The following is a 23,416-nucleotide window of genomic DNA, read 5'->3' on the forward strand; positions in this document are numbered from 1 at the left end:
AAACATATTATTTAGCTTGATTGTGGCCAAAATTATATTTCAGCTTTTATATATGTGGGGAAAAGACAGAGAGATCACACTGTTACTGTGTCTATATAGAAAGCAGTAGACATAAGAGGCTCCATTTTGTTCTGTATTTGAGATGCTGTTAATCTGTGACCCTACCCCCAACCCTGTCTTTGCAAGAGACATGTGCTGTGGTGACTCAAGGTTTAACGGATTTTGGGCTGTGCAGGGTGTGCTTTGTTAAACAAGTGCCTGAAGGCAGTATGCTGGTTAAAAGTCATCACCATTCTCTTAATCTCAAGTACCCAGGGACACGTACACTGCCAAAGGTCGCAGGGACCTCTGCCTAGGAAAGCTAGGTATTGTGCAAGGTTTCTCCCCATGTGATAGTCTGAAATATGGCCTCGTGGGAAGGGAAAGACCTGATCATACCCCAGCCTGACACCCATGAAGGGTCTGTGCTGAGGAGGACTAGTATAAGAGGAAAGAAGGCCTCTTGGCAGTTGAGATAGAGAAAAGCATCTGTCTCCTGACCGCCCCTGGGCAATGGAACATCTCGGTGTAAAACCGATTGTATGTTCTGTTTACTGAGAAAGGAGAAAACTGCCTTAGGGCTGAAGGTGGGACGTGCTAGCGGCAATGCTGCTCTTTATGCACTAGAAAGGTTTATGGAGATGTTTGCATATGCATATCAAGGCACAGCACTTTTCCTTAAACTTATTCATGTCACAGAGATCTTTATTCATATGTCTCACTGCTGACCTTCTCCCTACCATGATCCTATTATCCTGTCACTTCCCTTTTCTAAGATGGTAAAGATAATGATCAATAAATGCTGAGGGAACTCAGAGACCGGTACCGGCGAGGGTCCTCTGTATGCTGAGTGCCGGTCCCCTGGGCCCACTTTTTCTTTCTCTATACTTTGTCTCTGTGTCTCATTTCTTTTCTTTTCTTTTTATTTTATTTTATTTTATTTCTTTTGTATTATACTTTTAAGTTCTAGGGTACATGTGCACAATGTGCAGGTTTGTTACATATGTATACTTGTGCCATGTTGGTGTGCTGCACCCATCAACTCGTCAGCACCCATCAAATCGTCATTTACATCAGGTATAACTCCCAATGCCATCCCTCCCCCCTCCCCCCTTCCCATAATAGGCCCCGGTGTGTGATGTTCCCCTTCCCGAGTCCAAGTGATCTCACTGTTCAATTCCCACCTATGAGTGAGAGCATGCGGTGTTTGGTTTTCTGTTCTTGTGATAGTTTGCTGAGAATGATGGTTTCCAGCTGCATCCATGTCCCTACAAAGGACACAAACTCATCCTTTTTTTTGGCTGCATAGTATTCCATGGTGTATATGTGCCACATTTTCTTAATCCAGTCTGTCACTGATGGACATTTGGGTTGATTCCAAGTCTTTGCTATTGTGAATAGTGCCACAATAAACATACGTGTGCATGTGTCTTTATAGCAGCATGATTTATAATCCTTTGGGTATATACCCAGTAATGGGATGGCTGGGTCATATGGTATATCTAGTTCTAGATCCTTGAGGTATCGCCATACTGTTTTCCACAATGGTTGAACTAGTTTACAATCCCACCAACAGTGTAAAAGTGTTCCTATTTCTCCACATCCTCTCCAGCACCTGTTGTTTCCTAACTTTTTAATGATTGCCATTCTAACTGGTGTGAGAAAACCTAGGTAGTACCATTCAGGACATAGGCATGGGCAAGGACTTCATGTCTAAAACACCAAAAGCAATGGCAACAAAAGCCAAAATTGACAAATGGGATCTAATTAAACTAAAGGACTTCTGCACAGCAAAAGAAACTACCATCAGAGTCAACAGGCAACCTACAGAATGGGAGAAAATTTTTGCAATCTACTCATCTGACAAAGGGCTAATATCCAGAACCTACAAAGAACTCAAACAATTTACAAGAAAAAACAAACAACCCCATCAAAAAGTGGGCAAGGGTATGAACAGACATTTCTCAAAAGAAGACATGCATACAGCCAACAGACACATGAAAAAATGCTTGTCATCACTGGCCATCAGAGAAATGTGTCTCATTTCTTTTCTCAAGTCTCTCGTTCCACCTAACAAGAAACGCCCACAGGTGTGGAGGGGCAGGCCACCCCTTCAATATACATATTTCAAAACATCATGTTGTACAGGATAGATGCATGTAACTTTAATTGTCAACTAAAAGTTAATGAAATAAAAATTTTAAAAAGTAAAAAAATACATGTGGTTTAATACAATTAATGCCAACTCATTCCCCTGTTTTTTGCTATGAACCTTGCAAGGAGATGAATAATCCAAGGCTCTTGGATAAGATAAAGGCCCCATCCATCTTGCTCCTCTCAGCCCTGGAGGAGGAGGGAGAGTCCTTCCTCCCCTCTCCCCCCTGCTCCGCCCCCCGCTCCATCTACCCTCACGCACCCTCAATCAGTCCCCGCCTCCAGCCCTGACCTCTGCCCTCGGTTTCTCAGGCAGGTCCAGGGCCAGTTCTCCCATGACGTGATCCCTCTCCGATGCAGGGCACCAGCAAGATAAAGGACTGGGGCTGAACAGGGTGGAGGGAGCATTGGAATGGCACTGAGGGCAAAGGCAGAGGTGTGCATGGCAGCGCCCTGGCTGTCCCTACAAAGGGCACGGGCACTGGGCACCAGAGCCACCCGGGTCCCCAGGACAGTGCTGCCCTTTGAAGCCATGCCCCGGCGTCCAGGCAACAGGTGGCTGAGGCTGCTGCAGATCTGGAGGGAGCAGGGTTATGAGCACCTGCACCTGGAGGTGCACCAGACCTTCCAGGAACTGGGGCCCATTTTCAGGTAAAGCCCTCCCTGGCCCTCGCTGGGAACACCCAGAGCCCTGCCCCTGCTGCCCAGGACCCTGCCGGGCACACAGCACTGCTGTTCCCAGCAGGCCCCGGCACTCTGCATCCTTTGGAGGATGGGGAGGGAGTGCAGCACGTGCTGGTCTGTGGCTCTGCCAGTGCAGGGGATGGTGCAGAGCAAACCCCAGCTCGCTGCAGAGAGGGCAGGACTCAGAGGCACTAAAGTTTGGGAGGTTTCAGGGACCCAGCAGGAGGGCTTCAGCTGTGAAGCCGCTAATCCAGGAGCCAGGAGGGTGGACAGGAGACACTTTGGATTGGGAATGCAGAGTGCGGCCGGTGGGAAATGACCCCGTCCAGCAGTGCCTTGTGCTTGGCCCCACAGGTATGACTTGGGAGGAGCAGGCATGGTGTGTGTGATGCTGCCGGAGGACGTGGAGAAGCTGCAGCAGGTGGACAGCCTGAACCCACGCCGGATGAGCCTGGAGCCCTGGGTGGCCTACAGACAACATCGTGGGCACAAATGTGGCGTGTTCTTGCTGTGAGGGGCGAGTCGGGAGCTGAGAGCTGGGAGCAGGGTGGGCAGCCTGGGCACAGAGAGGAGGCAAGAGAGGCAGGACCTGAAAACACATCCGCCCTGGGCCTCTGTGGTGGGCTGTGAGGGTGAGCACCCAGCCCGGAGGATGGCCATCCCGTGGGGTCAAGTCTGCCCTGCAGCTGCGGGAAGCAGGACAGTGGTGGAGAAATGGGCACGGGCACCTCTGCAGAGGAGAGAACGCAGAGCAATGAGCCCTTCTGTGTAGCGAGAACCCGCTCTGCACCGACCTCGGCGGCTTCTTTCTCTTGCGGGCTGAGGACTCTCCTTCCCATGGGTCAGAAAACTGAGGCCCTGAGAAGGGGACTCCCACTGGCCCAGGTCACAGGCTGTGAGTGCTGAGCCTGGTGTTCACTGGGGCTGCAGCCTGCCTCAGGGCGCTCGTGGTCCCTGCTGTCCCAGCAAACTTTCTTGATGGGGACAGTCCCAGGCAGGAGGCAGGTGGGGACGCAGGTGGCTGGTGGCTCCATTGTTCTCAGAAGCAAGGCACGAGGTGGGGCGGTTGGTGACACTGGGGAGGATGTTTCCTGGCCCGTGGAGAGGGTGGCGCCTGGTCAGGTGGACAGGGAGAGGCTGGTGCTTGGAGTCGGTCACCTGCAGGGACGTTGCCATTAGGATGGGGGAAGGACTGGACGAGGATGTCACAGTGGCAACAGCCCCCACTCCACGGCAGGAGGATAACGCTCTTGGGAATAGCGGGATTTAGGTAAAAGGGCACCCGTGGGTAGGAACCTTCACTGAGGCTGGCCTATAGACAACATCTGGGTGGGAGTCAGGACCCAGGAAGGCAGGTCCAGGAGGCTGTGTGCGCATAACAGAAGGAAGGAGAGTGCTCCTGTGTGTGTGCGTGTCTCGCATCTGTGCACATGCTGTGTGTTCCTCTGTACCTGCATATGCACATGTGCTGTGTGTGCATGTGCGTGTACACAAGTGTCTGTGTGTGCATGTATGATGTGTGGTGTGTGTGCACGGGTGTCTCTGTGTGTGCATATGCAGGTGCCGGCATGGGTGTAGTGTCTGTGCACACGTGTACATGTGTCTCTTCACACATGTGTGTTGAGGTCTTGCACGGGCACACGTGTGCTTGTGCGTCTTCTGCCTGTCATCACTGTCAACTCGGGACAGCAGCCAGCTGGACATAAAGGAGTTTTGTAGAAAGTTGGCTGACAGGGGAAATTCTACCCCACCATTCCCTGGGGGCATCCATGGAGACCCAACGCATTCTGGGCTGTGGGTGAGGATGGCATGAGGCACAGAGCTCGGTTCCTGCCCTGCAGAAGATGCAGACACTTCACAGGAGCTGTTGCCCCAGAGGCACTGTGCCCAGGACAGGGAAGGGCAGGGAGGAGAGGGCAGCCAGAGTCTCTCCCCTCAGGACACAGTGTGGGTGAGGAGGGCAAGCTTGACAACAGGGGTCAGTTCCTTTCTTGCAGAAAATCCCTCCCCCCCACCACAGGGAGGGCCTGCACGGGTGAGGTGGTGCCCAACTCGGGGTGCCAGGTCCCAGGAATGACCTCAGTTACCCCATCAGCACCTGCAGGCAAAAGCTACTGTCTCACCACTGCTTAGACCTGAGTGGCCTTTGCCCAGCACCTGGAGTCTGCTCTAAGAAAAGGCTGCAGCTCGAACACAAACAGGCAGCTTCCACCAGGGCCCCCAGTCAGCTCCCTGCAGGCCGATTTCCCTTGGGGACAAGGAGGATGGGATATGGGTCAGGGCCTGTGTCTTGCTGGGGCGGCCTCACAAGCTCTGCCCTGGCCTCTGTAGGAATGGGCCTGAATGGCGCTTCAATCGATTGCGGCTGAACCCAGATGTGCTGTCGCCCAAGGCTGTGCAGAGGTTCCTCCCGATGGTGGATGCGGTGGCCAGGGACTTCTCCCAGGCCCTGAGGAAGAAGGTGCTGCAGAACGCTCGGGGGAGCCTGACCCTGGACGTCCAGCCCAGCATCTTCCACTACACCATAGAAGGTGTGGGTCAGGTGGGAAGGTCCAGCCTCAGAGACCCTGGAGTGGCCAGGGGACGGGGGCAGGGACTGAAGGGAGTGAGGGGAGGCAGCCCGGAGGCCCGGGGCTTCCTTGTGCTCAGCAGTTCATCCTCCCCGCAGCCAGCAACTTAGCTCTTTTTGGAGAGCGGCTGGGCCTGGTTGGCCACAGCCCCAGCTCTGCCAGCCTGAACTTCCTCCATGCCCTGGAGGTCATGTTCAAATCCACCGTCCAGCTCATGTTCATGCCCAGGAGCCTGTCTCGCTGGACCAGCCCCAAGGTGTGGAAGGAGCACTTTGAGGCCTGGGACTGCATCTTCCAGTACGGTGAGGCCAGGGACCCAGGCAGTGCTATGGGGAAGGGACGCCATGGGGGCCCACTTTGTTCCTCTCTACCACCCAGCAGGGAATGGAGGTCACAGGGAGGGGCCAGGGGTTCCTCACAGTCCTGCCAGGGAGATAGGTGTGAGTCTGGGGCTGGGCTGGGCCGATTCGGGGAATTTGGTGTGAGAGCAAGGAGACTCGTGTGTTGGGGCAGGCTGGGCAGGAGGAAGACACTGAAGGACGCTTCCCAGTACCAAGGTCTGAGGGCTGTGTCCCGCTCCCCGGACAGGTGACAACTGTATCCAGAAAATCTATCAGGAACTGGCCTTGAGCCGCCCTCAGCAGTACACCAGCATCGTGGCGGAACTCCTGTTGAATGCGGAACTGTCGCCAGATGCCATCAAGGCCAACTCTATGGAACTCACTGCAGGGAGCGTGGACACGGTCAGGCCGGCAACCAGCCCCACCCAGAGAGGGTGATGCCAAGTCTGGTTCCCAGACACTGCCTGCCAATGCCACATGGCACCCACGTGCCCCATCCCCAGGCTACGGGCCCCACATTTCTTCCTTGATATTGTGATGTGATAAACACATTTGCAGGTTGCCTTGGTTCGAATGGGGGTTCCTTTCTCTGGAGGACTCAGGGAAAGGGGTTTGGATGGGAACTGGGATTTGAAGTCTTGGGCCCCAGAGCTCTGTCGTGCTCAGGGCATGCGTGTCTCCACCCCTCACAGGGAGGTTGTCCTGGGAGGGGTGTCCCGGGGGCTGAGTCCTCCTGTGCAAGGTCTGACCCTGCAGCCATGGCTCCCGCAGACTGTGTTTCCCTTGCTGATGACACTCTTTGAGCTGGCTCGGAACCCCAACGTGCAGCAGGCCCTGCGCCAGGAGAGCCTGGCCGCCGCCGCCAGCATCAGTGAACATCCTCAGAAGGCAACCACCGAGCTGCCCTTGCTGCGGGCGGCCCTCAAGGAGACCTTGAGGTGGGTGCTAGCTGAGCCTTCCCTGTGGCCCTGGCCCCTGCTGGAGAGCAGCCCCCACTGGGTGGTGGCAGACAGAAGCTGGGCTGATAAGCAGCGTCACCCAGCAGCCCATTCCCCCTGCACCTGCTCTTTCTCTCCCTCAAGGACAGGGAGCTCTTCTTCCTCTGGAATCTCTCTTCAATGCCCTGGAATTAACGTGGGGCATGTCCTTCTGGGCTTGGGGCTGCTCAAGTTAGGGGAGGTTTGGCCGGACTCAGCAGGTGCAAGGAAGCACTTCCTCAAGACCTGGGCTTCCCGTGGGCCAGGGACTTCTAGCGGGGTCTTGGGTAGGAAGGCTGCAGAGGGCACGGGAAGCCCCGTCCAGCTGAGGACCCTTTCTGTGGATGCCCCCACCTCCAGGCTCTACCCTGTGGGTCTGTTTTTGGAGCGAGTGGTGAGCTCAGACTTGGTGCTTCAGAACTACCACATCCCAGCCGGGGTGAGTGAGCCCCACACCCCTCCAGCTGAGAACCTCCCTCCCCAATCATTCCCTGATCCCCGCTCTGCACCTTCGCAGACACTGGTGCGCGTGTTCCTCTACTCGCTGGGTCGCAACCCCGCCTTATTCCCGAGGCCTGAGCGCTATAACCCCCAGCGCTGGCTAGACATCAGGGGCTCCGGCAGGAACTTCTACCATGTTCCCTTTGGCTTTGGCATGCGCCAGTGCCTGGGGCGGCGCCTAGCAGAAGCGGAGATGCTGCTGCTGCTGCACCATGTGAGCAGGCCGGGACTGGGGAGGGGCCTGGGCGGGGTCCAGGCAGCATGGGCGGGGTTTGAGCAATGTGGGAGTGGCCTCGGAGGAGTGGGCGTGGCCTGCATGTTTCCTGGACCGGGTAGGGGGGTTAGTGGGAGAACCTGGGTGAGGTTGAGGCTTTGTAGGTCCTGGGCAGAAGTTGGTATGGTGAGGAGGGTACCATCTGGGTGAGGCTGCTGTTAAACAGAGTCAGGTGGGAACTGGGGAAGTTGGGTGGAGCCTTACAGGATAGTGGGGCTTGGGCAATACTTGGGCTGGATACATTCTGGGTCTGGGCTGTAAGATGAGGCTGGTCAGGAATGAAAGAGGTTGGGGCCCAGGCTGCTGTTCCCCCTTCAACATAATCCCTGCAACTTTGCGGATCTGAGGAGGCTGCACCACGTCTATGGGCTGTGAACCATGCCAGATGGCAACCTGGCTTCTGTCCTAGGTGCTGAAACACCTCCAGGTGGAGACACTAACCCAAGAGGATATAAAGATGGTCTACAGCTTCATATTGAGGCCCAGCACGTTCCCCCTCCTCACCTTCAGGGCCATCAACTAATCACATCTCTGCATCCAGGGTCCCAGCATGGCCACCAGCCTCCCTCTCTGCCTGACCCCAGGCCACCCCTCTTCTCTCCCACACACACAGCGTCCTGAGCCACCCCTCTGTCTAACCAGCCCCAGCACAAATGGAACTCCTGAGGGCCTCCAGGACCAGAGTTTGCCAGGTTAAGCAGCAATGCCAGGGCCCAGCTGGGGAGGATCTTTCTGACAGGGCCTGACCTTGTCCCCAGCCCCACCTGGCCCCTTCTCCAGCAAGCAGTGCCCTCTGGACAGCTTGACTCTACCCCTCCCAACGCTGGCTCCAGGTTCCTCGTGTGGCCATGCAAGGGCACCGTGATTCTGTCCCTTGCCCTCCTGCCTACTCTCACATGTCCCTGTTCCTCTCCCCTGGCCACGGCCTCTGTGCAGACTGTGTCAGAGTCATTAAGCGGGATCCCAGCACCTCAGAGTGCAGTCAAGCTCCCTCCTGCAGCCTGCCTCCCAGGCAGCTGGAGCATGCCCTGAGCTCTCTGAAAGTTGTCACCCTGGAACAGGGTCCTGCAGGGTAGAGTAAAAAGGCCCCTGTGGTCACTTGTCCTGACACATCCCCACTTTCAAGTGATACAACTGAGTCTCGAGGGACGTGTGTTCCCCAGCTGATCGTGTCAACCTCATGCCCCAGGCCTCGTCTTTCATGGACCAGACCTCGTTCCAGCAGCGAGTGTTGGGTCCTCTGCTTCCCGTGCTATCCCCTGAGGAAGGTCCTGAGGATGCTCTGAGGAGATGGAAGGGTCATGTGGGGTGGGAATCTTGGGTGTGGTTCCAGAAATGTTTCTGGAAACAGGAGAGACAGGATTGGGCCAACAAGGACTCAGATGCCTTTTATTCACTCATTTTTCTGGTTGATATGGAGCCATGCCATGTGCCACGACCTGGGGTGGGCACAGGGATGCTGCAGTTCCCAACATGAACCTGCCTTGGGCCTCCTGTGCTCCTAACCCAGCAGAGAGAGTTGACCCCTCCTGAACTGGCCACTCCACAGTTCTCCCGTGCAGGGAGAGAAAGCACCCAGGTTGAGTGCACGCCCAGCCAGACTGTCTTTATCTCCAAGGATTTTCGTCAGGGTAAAGATAACCGCAGCCAGCTCCTGGTGGCTGATGAGGATCAGAGCGTTTGTTCCCCCATGAAAGGGGAAACCCCTATGGCATCATTCCAGTGGTGGTCAGTAGTTCCAGAACGCCCTGCAGGACTCAGCCAGTACAGGGAGAGGAAGTGCCCCAAGTTGGGAGCACACCTAGGTAGAGTTCTTGGTGTTAATCTATTCAGGCTGCTCTAAGAAAATGCCATAGACTGGGTTGCTGACAAATATTAGAATTCTATTTCTCTTGGTTCTGAAGGCTTAGAAAGCTAAGATCAAGGTATCAGCAGGTTCTGTGTCTGGTGAGGACCCACCTCTTGTTTCACAGGTGAAACCTTCTTGCTCTTTCCTCACATGGTGGAAAAGGGCAAGACAGTTCCAGGAGACCTCTTTTATAAGGATGCCAATTCCATTCAAGAGGCCACTGCCTGCATTCCCTTCCCTTCTCAATGGCCCTGCCCTGCTATTACCATCACCTTGGTGACTAGATTTCAGCCTATGGATTCTGGAGGCAGACCCAAAAATTCAGATTAAACTATTCTGCTTCTGGTTCTCTAAAATCTACATCCTTCTCATATACAAAATACATGCATTTCTCCCCCATAACCCCAAATAATCTTAACTCATTTTAGCATCAACTTTAAAGTTGTAGTCCAAAGTGTAATTTAAATGTTATCTGAGTCAAATATGGATAAGACTCAAGGTACAACTTATCCTGAGTCCAACTGTTCTTGCTGTGAACCTATGAAATCAAACATGTTACGTGCTTCCAAAATACAGTGGTTGGAGAGGCATAGGATAAACATTCCCATTCCAGAAAGGAGAAACAGGAAAGAAGAAAGGAGTAACAAGTTTCAAGCAACTCCAAAATTGAATGTGACCAACAGCATTAAACCTTAAGCCTCAAGAATAATCTCCTTTGACTGGATTTTTCATCTTCTGAACATGGTGGTGCAGGGATTGTTTCTCCTGGGGCTTCAGGATGCTCTGCCCCCACAGCTTTGCTGGGTGCAGCCTGGCTTGCAGCTCTCATGAATTGGAGTTGCATTCCTGCAGGTCTCCCAGACTGGAATCAGGCACGGGTAGCTCCACCTGCCTGGGATCCTGGGTTGTCCTGCTCCGCTGGCTCCATTAGGCATGGCTTTCACAGCAGCCCTCTGCCTCAGTCTTGTGCCTGAAGTTCTGGGCCACTCCATCCCTTGATATCCAGGTGAAGGCTTCCACACCCACAGCTCATGCAACCTTCACTCCAGCAGAAATGACCCTATGCTGACACCACCAAGGTTTACTACCTGTGCCCTCTGGAGGGGCAGCCACTGTGGCACATGACACACATAAGCTCACTGGAGCCCACCTGGGGTGGTCAATGAGCAGAACTCCAGCATCTGGGGAGCAGAGCCTTGAGGTAGTACAAGGGAGTGAGTGCCAAGGTTTTACAGAAAAATGCAGTCCATCCTTTAAAAATATTCTGTCCCCCAAGACTCTTGCGCTTTGGGTGTGTACTGAGAGTGGCAGCCCCAGTTATTTCTAAAATGCCTCCTCGGTCATTCTTCCATTGTCTTGGTGAACAACACTTGGCTGATCTATAATAATCTTATCAAATGGTCCCTTGGCCACACCCTTGGTGCTCTCTCCAGAGCATGCTTTCTCATATTTTGCAATATGGACAGACTGGCAATTTCCCAAATCTTTAAGTTCTGCTTCCCTTTTGATTATAAAAAATCCATCTTCAATTTATTTTTTGCTTCTTCTATTTTACTATAAACATTCAAGAGCATCAAGTTGCACCTTAAACACTTGGCTTAGAAATTTCTTCAGCCAAATATCTTATTTAATTACTCACCAGTTCTACTCTACATAAAACACTAAGACGTAAAGTCAATTCAGCCAAGTTCTTTGCCACTTCATAACAAGGACTACCTTTCCTCCAGTTTCTAATAACATGTTCCTTATTTCTGTTTGAGATTCCATAAGAATGGCTTTTACATTCTATATTTCTAGTAACATTCTGTCCCTGACCACTTAGATATTCTCTAAGATGGAGGCTTTCTCTACAGCCCTCCTCCTCTTGTTCTGAGCCCTTACCAGAAGCATCCTTCAGGGCCTGCTCATAGTGACATAGGCTTTCTCCAGCATGCACTTCAAAACCCTTCTAGCCTCTACCCAATTACCCAGCAGCACCCCCATTTTTCAGTACCAATCTTCTGTCTTAGTTTATTCAAGTTGCTACAACAAAGTACCACAGACTGGGTGGCTCGGAAACAACAGAGATTTGTTGCTTACAGATCTGGAGCCTGAGACGTCCAAGATCAAGGTGCTGGCAGATTTGGTCTCTGGGGAGGGTCTATTTCGTGATTCACAGATAGGACATTCTTACTGTGTCCTCACATGATGGAAAGAAATAAAGAAGCTCTCTGGGGACTCTTTGGTATGGGTGCTTTCACTTTCAATAGCATTTTGCAGTTTTCCTTGCACATATTCTGAAAATTTTCCTGTACATGTATCCAGCAGTGGAACTTCTAAAAAAAAAAAGGATTGGCAATAGGGTTTGGAGGAGCCAGAACCCAGATATCCAACATAGCAGGCAGGGTCTTTTTTGGAAAAGAGCACAGTCTTTTTTGGAAAAGAGCCCTGCTCACATATCTCAGCCCTTTTACTGATAGAGAGGGACTGTTGGGCTCTCTTCTTCCTTAAGAGTTATCCTTGGAGACGTCCACCTCTGGCTGGAAAAGAATTCCCCAGCTCCAGTCTTCTCACTCTCCTAGGTAAAAGTGTGTGAGTGTTGTGTGGAGAAGAGCACAAGCTTGAGGCAGCACAGGGGAACGTGTCCCTGAGGATTGCAGAAACTCTGCTTTGCCTGAAGAACTTGTAATGGCGTCCCTGAGGGAGCTGCCTTGTAAGACACTGTTGATTTGTCTCAGAACCTACTCCACTATCTCTCTTTCCTTCTAGACCTAAAGCTTCACTTAAGTACCAGCAGGCCCCAAAAGATGAGGTAAAAGTGTGACCCAGGAGGAGCTGCGCTACACTCTAAAACAACCATGTGCCATTTCCAAACATGCAGATGCATCAGGGGAACACAAATGGAAATGAATATTAAGTGGGTGGGATCATGGTTGAACAAAAGAAAAGTTAGATTCAGGCTGAATAAATTGATATGGGCCCTCCAAGCAGAGCTTCTGCATAGCTTGAGAGTTAGAAACGGGCTCTAATAGTTTGGTTAGTTGGCTGAAATATGAACAAAAGATGGCCCACACGAAATGAATGCCAGGACAATCTTAGTTCACCGTAGAGGAACATATCCAAAGCCTGAAGGAGATCGAAATGATAAAGCAGATTGATCATACAAGATCTGCGCCAATCCACGGAGGTCACCCATCTCTGGAGGCCCAAGGACACATCTTTCACCATGACTGTCAGAAATAAATTTGGGAAGGGAGTTTTTTTTTTTTTTTTATCCTTAAAGAGCTCTGTGGGCACTCTTCTCTGTAGGTCAGGCATTATAGTGGGAACTGCTGTCGCTTAACTCGAATCCGTAAAGGCAGTGGAAATAATTGCAGTGGGAGGGGTGCAGCAGGGCCATGTGGCAACCCTTAATAACCAGATAAGCTGGTATGGCTGCAGTAATGAACAGCATGGTCAAAGCTGCACTCAGAAGAGTCTGCCTGGCAGAGGCAAATGGCATTGTCTAGTTGATCACGGTGTTCCTAGATGCCAAATAAATAGATATGGAGTCCACTAAATCCTTATTTGATCTGTATAAGCACAGGAGTTCTGAGTCAAGTGGACAGAAATTGAGCCAGAATCATGGTCCCTGAATCAATTCCCACACTGAGCCAGTTTACATACCCAGAACTGCTTGAATGAAAGGGTAGGCCAGTTCCTCTTGAGGAAAGACCCCACGACACTGCCAACAATTTATACTGTTAATCTTGCTCACATCCTGCCCCAAAGAGACTCACAGCCTTTTACCAGAGTGACTTTGCACTGGGGAAAAGGCAATCGTCAGACTTCTCAGGAATTTCTAAATACAGGCTCTGAATTGACACTAATGTCAGGAGAGCCCAAATAAAAGGGATTATAGAACTCAGATGATTAATGGAATTTTAGCTCAGGTCCATCTCACTGTGGATCCAGTGGGTCCCAAAACCCATCCAGTGCTTATTTCCCTCAGTTCAGAATGCATTATTGGAATAGACATACTCAGGTCCTGAACAAAATCCCACAAGGCTCTCTTGACCTGTGAAGCAAGGGTTATTACTGTAGGAGGAGCCAAATGGAAGCTACTAGAATTGCTTCTGCCCAGGAGATCATAAATAAAAAGCAATATTGCATTTGCAGAAAAAATTACAAATGTTGGTGTCATATCAAGGACTTGAAGAGTGGAGGGATGATGATTCCCACCATACTCCCACTCAACTAGATTATTTGGACTGTGCAGAAGACAGACGGATCTTCTAGAATGACAATAAAGTACGGTAAAGTTAGCCAGATGGTGACTCCAAGTGCAGTTTCTGTGCCCAATATCATTTCATTATTACAGCAAATTAATATGTCTCCTGGTACCTGGTTGCTATGATTTCAATGTCCCCTCCAGAATTCATGTTGAAACATAACCCAGAAGTGGCAGTGTTTATTTGTGGTGCCTTTGGGAGGTGATTAGACTATGAAGGGTTTTGCCCCCATTAATATATTAATCCATTCCTGGATTAATGGGCTGTCATGCAAGGGAAGTTGGTGACTTTATAAGAAGAGGAAGAGAGACCTGAGCTAGCACACACAATCACACTTAGCCCCTCGCTGTGTGATGCCCTATGCCACCCTGGGACCCTTCAGAGAGTCTCTACCAGCAATAAGACTCTCACCAGATTCACCTCGAGCTGGCAGTTTCTCAGACCCCATAACTGTGAAAAATAAATCTCTTTTTATTTACAAATTACCCAGTTTCAGGTATTCTGTTATAAACAACAGAAAATAGACTAAGACACTATTATGCAGGTATTGACTGACAAATGCTTTTTTTTCTAAATTTCTATTAGTAATGATCACCAGAAGTAATTTGCTTTCAGCTGGCAAAATCAGCAATACAACTTTTCTGTCCTAATGGCTATGATAATCGTATATGTTAACTTAAGTAGGATACAGTATCCAGTAACTCAATCAAACATGATTTATGAGTATTAGTTTGTTGTTACCTTCCTATAAAGAAATACCTGAGACTGTGTAATTTATTTTAAAAAGAGGTTTAATTGCCTCATGGTGCTGCAGGCTGTACAGAAAGGATAGAAGCTTCTGCTCAGCTTCCGGAGAGGCCTCAGGAAACTTACAATCATGGCGAAAGGTAAAAAGGAGGCAGGCAAGTCTTACATGGCTGGAGCAGGAGTAAGAGAGCATGGAGAGGTGCTACACACTTTTAAGCAACCAGATCTCATGAGAACTCACTCATTGTCCAGTACCAAGGGGGGATGGTGTTAAACCATTCATGGGAACTCTGCCCCCATGATCCAGTCACCTCCCACCAGGCCCCACCTCCAACATGGGGGATTACAACTGAAAATGAGATTTGGATGGGAAAACAGCCACACCATATCACTCTGTGTCGTGAAGGTATTTTGCAGATGTGGTTAATATCAACAGTAAATTGACTATGAGTAAAGAAGATTAGGATCATTCTAAAAAATGCGGTGGATCTTATCCAATCAGTTGAAAGGGCTTAAAAGCCAAATTAATGTTTTCTGGAGAAGAAGAAATTCTACCTCAAGACTGCAGCATCAACTCCTGCCCAAGAGGTTCCAACCTACTGACTTGGCCTACAGATTTTGAACTTACCAGCCCCCCAAATCATGTACAAACACACACACACACACAAATAGTATATATTTAGAAAGAGAGAGAGAGAGAGAGAGAGAGAGATCCATTGGAACTAATGCTTCTGTTTCTCTAGAGGACGTTCACTAATACATTTGGTGATATGGTTTGGCTGTGTCCCACCCAAATCTCATTTCAAATTGTAATCCAAATATGTCAAGGGAGGGACCTGGTGGGAGGTGATTAAATCATGAAAGCAGTTTCTCCCATGCTGTTCTCATGACAGTGAGTGAGTTCTCACAAGATGCAGGTGTTGATAGTGTCTGGCGCTGCCACCTTGTTTCTCTCCCTCTCCTGCTGGTTTGCGAAGAAGGTCCTTGCTTCCCCTTCACCTTTCACCACGATTGTAAGTTTCCTGAGACCTCCCCAGCCACGCAGAACTGTGAGTCAATTAAACCTCTTTATAAATTACCCAGTCTCAGGCAGTTCTTTATAGCAGTGTGAAAACAAATTAATACACTTGGATATAGGAAAAGGCTTTTCAATAAATAAAAGCTTGATAAATCTGACAACACAAAAAAGTCTTTTGCATGGCAAAAATGTAAACAAATCAAAAGACAACTGATGAACTAGTAGAAAATATTTGCAAAATACATAACAGATAAAGTGCTAATGTCCTCAAAATATAAAGTGCTTAAAGATGACTGACTGCGATCAGCTACTGGGCACTTCTCTCCCAGAGAGGAATCAAAATCATGAGTAAACACTTACACTTCAAGTAGATCATCTAAGAAAGCACACTGAAATTCAACAGAGAAATGACAGGAATCACAGACAGGCTAGGAGAGTGAAGATGGCACCCTCCGAGCTAGTAAGGGCACAGTTGGGAGAGGCTCCTTAATGTGGGGCAAGTAGTGGGCAAGTGAGAGACACAGGTGTCCACACCTCTGCCATGGACCTTTAAAATACTAGACATGGGAAAGCCCACTCAAGTCCCCCAGACCTCCAGGGAGCTGCCTGGAGACAGCACAGAGGCACCCCTCAAACCTGTGTGGATTCCCACAGGCTTTTGATCCCTGAACAGCTTAATACCAGCTGCTGCTGCCATGCCAGAGAGGGAGGCTGGGCACTTTTGCATTCCCCAAAGACAGATGCTGCAACTGTGCTATGGAGGAGCAGGCAGACTACGCATTGCATGGCTGCCGCTCCCCACCAAATGGGGTGTGCCTGCATTGGCAACAGGGTCCCAGCACAGCCACCCCATAGCTCAGCATTTTCCTGAGATCCCAAACCCCAGAAACCACTGATAAGCCCTGTGGATCATGCAGTAGTCACTGCCACAGCTGCCTCCACCCCTGCCTCCCATAGTCCAGGGAGGGAGCAGGGAGGCCAGGCACCTGCACATGCCCCAAACAGCAAAATCCAGCGCTGCTTCTGTGGGAGGGAAGTGCGATGGGTCAGGCACTCTGCAGTTGCCAGTCTCCAGTGTCCCAGCTTGGGGGGTCTGCCTTCCCTAGTGAAAGAGGCACAGCACAAGCATCAGTTCTCGCCTGACCTTTTCAGCTGCAGCTTGGAGCCCTTCTGACAGCCCCCACAGGCCTATTATCTGCCCTCAGGCTCTCACTGCCTGAGCATCCTGCCTGCTCGCACCTGACAGTTTGGCTGGTGGTCAGGGACCAGTCTACCCCCCCCATTGCGTCCAGCACCTGAACTCTGGGCCGGCCAGATCCTGGTCCAGTCCTGTCAGCACTCATATACGCCATTCACTGGCCATCTCGGGATCTAGGAATTAGATAATTACCTAGCTTATTGTGGCACTGCTGGTACCGGACCACTCCCCCAGGGCCTGAGGTGGGCTGACCCAACCAGCTGACATCACTGCCACTGAAACCCACCCACACAGGCTGAAAGGCAGAGGCACTCCCCACCTGCCTGCCCATCTCTATGTGGAAGAGCAGCAGTGACCACCCTGGGGAACAGGTGAGCCACAGAGCTGTCTGTATCGGGCTGAGTGGAGGTTTTATCCCAAAACCACTCACGCGGAGAGCCGTGGGACAGGCATTTCTGTGGCTGTTACGCCGTGGCCTGGAGATAGACAACAGTGTGCATCTGAACTGAAAGTCATGAGCCCTGGCACAGGGGTATGATAGGGAAACAGACTGCATTCCTGCCTATCTAGGACATAGAGCTGGTGCAATCCCCCAGGTGCCTGTGCTTGCCATTGGGGTATTTATGGGCAAGCCAGGGCATCCACCTCTGCCTAGCTGTGTCCCCCATCCACTGAACAGATAGCTCAGGGCGCCAGGCACTCCACTGTCCAGCCCATCACCTGAAACAACAGAGAGTGCCTCACAGTAGACAAAGGTCTGGTTCATACCCATCCACTTGTGCTGCAGCCGATTCTTACCCATAACTACCACCTACTGGCCTGCAGGTCAAACTGCACAGCTCACTATAAAACCTGCTGACCAAGGTGCAGACGGCTATAGAAGGGAAGCCAAAAGACCCTGCCCAATGTACTCCACAGTCACGCCCCCAAGAGTTGGGAGGAATAATACAGAAAAAAAATCAGAATGAAAATAAATTCAAAAATAAGAAGTGTCAGCTTCTCCAAATGAGAAGGAACCAGCATAAGAACTCTGGCACCATGAAAAATCAGAATGTTGTGACCAAAGGATCACACTAGCTCTTTATCAATGGACCCCAACCAAAATGAGAACTCATAAATGACAGGTAAAGAATTCAAAGTATAGGCTGTAAGGATGCTCAATGAGATCCAAGAGAAGGTTAAGAACCAACAGGAAGGAACCATGAAAGCCAAAGCCTTCCAGGAAATGAAGAAAAAGGTAAATATCTTAGAAACAAAAACCCAACAGAACTTGCGGAAAAGGAAAGGTCATTTAAGGAATTTCAAAGTACATTTGGAAGCTTTAACAATAGAGTACACCAAGCAGAAGTAAGAATATCCAAGCTTGAAGACAGGTCATTTGAATGAATCCAGTCAGACAAAAATAAAAAAGAATTATAAAAAATGAACAATACCCTTGAGAAATATGAGATTATGTAAAGTGACCAAGCCTACAACTTATAGGCATTCCTGAAAGACAAGAGAAACTAAGCAACCTGGAAAACATATTTGAGGGAATAATTCAGGAAAATTTCCCTAAACTTGCTAAAGAGGTAGACATCCAGACACAAAAAATTAAGAGAACACCTGTGAGATATTATACAAGACAAACATCACCAAGGCATATAGTCATCAGACTATCCAATGCCAATACCAGAAAAAAACTCTTAAGGGCAGCTAGAAAAATGGGTCAAATCACCTGTAAAGAAAAATCCATCAGACTAACAGCAGAATTCTCAGCAGAAATCCTACAGGCCAGAAGAGATCGGGGGCCTATTTTTAGCTTCCTTAATGAAAAAAAAAAATGCCAGGCAAGAATTGTATAACTCTGGCTAGTTAAGCTTCATAAATGAAGGAGAAATAAGGTCTTTTCCAGACAAGCAAATGCTAAGGGAATTTGTTACCACTAGACTACAATGAATACTCAAAGGAGTTCTAAACATGGAGACAAAAGGACAATACTTGTCATCATAGAAGGACATATAAGTGCAACACTCACAGATTCCATAGAGCAGTTACACAGTTTAAACTCCAACACAACTAGCTAACAACACTATGATAGGAATAAAACCTCACATACCGATATTAACTTTGAATGTAAATGGACTAAGTGCTCTACTTAAAAGATAAAAAGTGGCAAATTGGATGAAAAAAAATAAGACCCAATCATTTGCTGCCTACAAGAGACCCGCCTACTGGCTAAAGACACCTTCATACTCAAAGTTAAAAGGTGGAAAAAGATATGTCATGCAAATGAAAAGCAAAAGCAACCAGGAATAGCCATTCTTATATCAGATAAAACAAACTTTAAACCAAAAACAGTTTTAAAAAAGTCAAAGAGGGCATTATGTAAGATAAAGCATTTAACTCTCCTAAATATATATGTACCCAACACCAGAGCACCCAGATTCATACAAGAAATACTAGTAGACCTAAAAAAACAGGTTTCTAGCAATACAATAATAGTGGGGACTTCAACACCTCATTGACACCACTGGACAGATTATTGAGACAGAAAATCAAGAAACACTGGACTTGAATTGGACTATAGACTAAATGAACCTAATAGATATCAGCAGAACATTCTACCCAATAATCACAGAATGTACATTCTCATCTATGCATGGAATACTCTCCAAAATCAACCATATGCTTGGCCATGAAGCAAGTCTCAACATTAAAAAAATCATATCAAGCATCCTCAGAACACAGTAGAATAAAATTAGAAATCAATATCCAGAGGAACTCTCAAAACTACGTAAGTACATAGAAACTAAACAATTTGTTCAAGAATGATTCCTGGGTAAACAACAAAATTAAGACAGAAATAAAACAATTCTTTGAAACAAATGAAAGTAGAGATAAAACATATCAAAACCTCTGTGGTACAGCAAAAACAGAGCTATGATGAAACTTTATAGAATTAAACACCTACATTGAAAAGAAAGATCTCAAATCAACATCGTAACATCACACCTCAAGGAACTAGAACAACAAGAGTCTGAGTCCGAGAACACTTCTAAGGAGCTGCCCAGGCACACTGGGTGCAGGATCTACCTAGCTCTTTTCTGCAGCTCCCCTGGCTGCTTGCCCAAACTAAAATCTAGCAGAAGAGAAGAAATAACAAGAATCAGAGCAGAATTAAGTAAGACTGAGACCAAACAGAATGACACACAGGATCAGTGAAATTAAAAGTTAGTTTTTTGAAATGATAAACTAAATTAATGACCACTAGCTAGACTAACCAAGAAAAAAAGAAGATTCAAATAAGCACAATCAGAAATGATAAAGCTGACATCACCACTGATACCACAACAAAAACCAAAAGATCATCAGAGAGTACTTTGAGTACCCCTATGCACACAAACTAGAAAATGTAGAGGAAATGGATAAATTCCTAGAAACACACAATCTCCCAAGATTAAACCAGAAAGAAATAGAACTACTGAACAGACCAAGAAGGAGTAATAACATTGAACCCATAATTTAAAAAAATCTTCCAACAACAACAGAAAAGCACAGGATCAGGCATATTCACAGTGAAATATTACCAGATGTACAAAGAACAGCTAGGACCAAAGTAACTGAAACTGTTCCAAACAATCTAGAAGGAGAGATTTTATGGAATGCTTTTTCTGCATCTATTGAGATGATTACATGGCTTTCATTCTTAGTTCTGTTTATGTGGTGAGTCACATTTATTGATTTGTGTATGTTGAGCCATCCTTCCAACCCTGGAATAAAATCCACTTAATTGTGATAAATTGTCTTTTTGATGCACTGTTGAATTTTGGTGTCATAGAATGAGTTAGGGAGGAATCAGGCAAGCATACTACAAAGAAAACTATGGGCCAGCATCACTCAACACAGAAGCCAAAATTCTCAACAAAATACTAGCAAACTGAATCCAACAGCACATCAAAAAGATAATTTGTCCCTTTATTACAGGGATGCAATGATGGCTCAACATATGCAAATCAATAAATGTGATTCACCACATAAACAGAACTAAGAACAAAAAACATATGATTATCTCAATACATGCAGAAAAAATCATTTGATAGAAGCCAACATCCCTTCATGATAAAAACTGTCAACAAACTAGGCATTTAAAAATACCTCAAAGTAATAACAGCCATATATGACAAACCCACAGCCACTGAATGGGGAATATATATGATGAACCCACAGCCACTAAACATCATGGGGAATGGGGAAAGGTTGACAGCATTTCCCCTAAGAATTGGAACAAGGATGTCCATTCCTTGTTCCACCACTCCTATTCAACATAATACTGAAAGTCCTAGCCAGAGCAATCAGGCAAGAGAAAGAAAGAAAATAGAAAAGAGGAAGTCAAATTATCTCTGTTCACCAATTACATAGTCGTGTACCTAGAAAGCCCTAAAGACTCCTCCAAAAGACTCCCAGACTTGATAAACAACTTCTGTAAAGTTTCAAGATACAAAATCAACATACAAATATCAGTAGCATTTTTATACATCAGTAACATTTAAGCCAGGAATCAATTCAAGAACTCATTCCCATTTACAATAGACCACACACACACACACACACACACACACACTCACACACACAACCTAGCAATACATTTAAGCAAGGAGGTGAAAGATTTCTACAAGGAGAACTACAGAACACTAATGAAAGAAATCACAGATGACACAAACAAATGGTAAAACATTTCATGCTCATGCATTGGAAGAACCAACATTGTTAAAATGACCATATTGCCCAAAGCAATCTGTAGATTCAACACAGTTCTTATCAAATTACCAATGCCATGTTTTACAAAATTAGAAAAAAATTTCTATAGTTCATATGCAACAACAACGAAAAGCCCAAACAGCCACAGCAATCCTAAGCAAAAGGAAAAATCTGGAGGCATCATATTGCCTGACTTTAAATTGTGCTACAAGACTATAGTGACCAAACAGCATGGAACTAGTACAAAAATCGACACGTAGATCTATCAAAAAGAATAGAAAACCTAGAAATAAAGCCACATACCTACAACCAACTAATCTTTGACAAAATTGACAAAAATAAACAATGGGGAAAAGACACTCTATTCAATAAATGGTACTGGGAAAATTGGATAGCCACATACAGAATAATAATACTGAACCCCAACTCTCACCATGTGTATTGAGACGGAGTTTTACTCTTGTTGCCCAGGCTGGAGTGCGATGGCATGATCCCGGCTCACTGCAATCTCTGTCTCCTGGATTCAAGCAACTCTCTTGCTTCAGCCTCCCAAGTAGCTGGGATTATAGAAGCCTGCCACCACGCCCGGCTGATTTTTTATATTTTTAGTAGAGATGGGGTTTTGCCATGTTGTCCAGGCTGGTCTAGAGCTCCTGACCTCAGGCAATCCGCCCACCTTGGCCTCCCAAAGTGCGGGGATTACAGGCATGAGCCATCGTGCCCAGCTCTCTCACCATATACTCTAAAGAAATTAAATTAAGATGAATTAAAGACTAAATGTAATACCTGAAACTATAAAGACCTTAGAAAAAACCCTAGAAAAACCCTTCTGGATATGCCTAGGCAAATAATTTATGATGGAGACCCCAAAAGCAAATGCAACAAAAACAAAACAAGACAAATGAGACTTACTTTAAAAAGCTTCTGCACAGCAAAAGAAACAATCAACAGAGTAAATAGACAACCTACAAAATGAGAGAAAATATTTGTAAATTATGCCTCTGACAAAGGAGTAATATTTACAAGAAACTCAAACAACCCAACAAGAAAAAAACCAAACAACACCATTGAAAACTGGGCAAAGGACGTGGACAGACATTTCTCAAAAGAAGAAATACGAATGGCCAATGAACACATGAAAAAAATGCTGAAAATTCCTCATCATCAGAGAAATGCAAATTAAAACCACAATGAGATACTGTCTCATACCAGTCAGAATGCCTATTATGAAAATATTAGAAAACAACAGACATTGGCATGGATGTGGAGAAAAGCGAGTATTTATACACTGTTGGAGGGAATGTAAATTAGTTCAATCTTTATGGAAAAACAGTATGGAGATGTCTCAAGGAAATAAGAATAGAACTACCACTTGAGCCAGCAATCCCGCTACTGGGTATCTACCCAAAGGAAAAGAAATTATCATATAAAAAAGACACCTGCACTCATATGTTTATGGTAGCACTATTTACAACAGCAGTCATGGGACCAACCTAAGTGTCCATCAACAGTTGATTAAAGAAAATGTGATATATTTGCACCAGGAAATACTACAAAGCCATAAAAAGAATGAAATCATGTTATTTGTAGCAACATGGATGGAGGTAGACACCACTATGCTAAGTGAAGTAACTGAGAGATAGAAAATCAAATACTGCATGTTCTCACTTACACGTGGGGGCTAAACAATGGATGCACACGAATATAAAGACAAATAATAGACAATAGGAGTTTCAAAAGGGAGGAGGGTAGGGGGCTGAGTGTTTAAAAATAACCTGTAGGTACAATGTCCAATAGCTGGGTGACGGGTAGACTAGAAGCCTAACCCCCACAATTACATAAAAAACCCATGTACCAAACATGCACACGTGACCCCTGATGTGGTTTGCTCTGTGCCCCCACCCAAATCTCATCTTGAATCGTAATCCGAATTGTAATCCCCAAGTGCTGAGGGAGGGTCCTGGTGGGAGGTGACTGGATCGTGGGGGCAGTATTCCCCATGCTGTTCTCCTGATAGTGAGTGAATTCTCATGAGAGCTGATTTTTTTTTTTTAATTTTTTTTTCCTGGCACGA

The 23,416-nt window shown here is 47.4% G+C and overlaps 2 protein-coding genes across 2 annotated transcripts in view; both read left to right on the forward strand.

Annotated features, from left to right (window-relative positions):
• The window catches only part of JRK (Jrk helix-turn-helix protein), a 387,231-nt gene that overhangs the window by 125,917 nt on the left and 237,898 nt on the right, over nucleotides 1–23,416 (forward strand). The gene's annotated exons all lie outside the window — the stretch shown is intronic.
• LOC126961618 (cytochrome P450 11B1, mitochondrial) lies at nucleotides 2,585–10,095 on the forward strand. The gene is made up of 10 exons (XM_050802161.1): nucleotides 2,585–2,844; nucleotides 3,232–3,387; nucleotides 5,209–5,408; nucleotides 5,546–5,749; nucleotides 6,036–6,222; nucleotides 6,292–6,298; nucleotides 6,347–6,726; nucleotides 7,126–7,204; nucleotides 7,283–7,480; nucleotides 7,950–10,095. The coding sequence occupies exons 1-10, from the start codon at nucleotides 2,606–2,608 to the stop codon at nucleotides 8,061–8,063; spliced, it is 1,764 nt and encodes a 587-aa protein (XP_050658118.1). The 5' UTR covers nucleotides 2,585–2,605; the 3' UTR covers nucleotides 8,064–10,095.

This window comes from Macaca thibetana, chromosome 8, assembly GCF_024542745.1.
Source record: "Macaca thibetana thibetana isolate TM-01 chromosome 8, ASM2454274v1, whole genome shotgun sequence".
NCBI lineage: Eukaryota > Metazoa > Chordata > Mammalia > Primates > Cercopithecidae > Macaca > Macaca thibetana.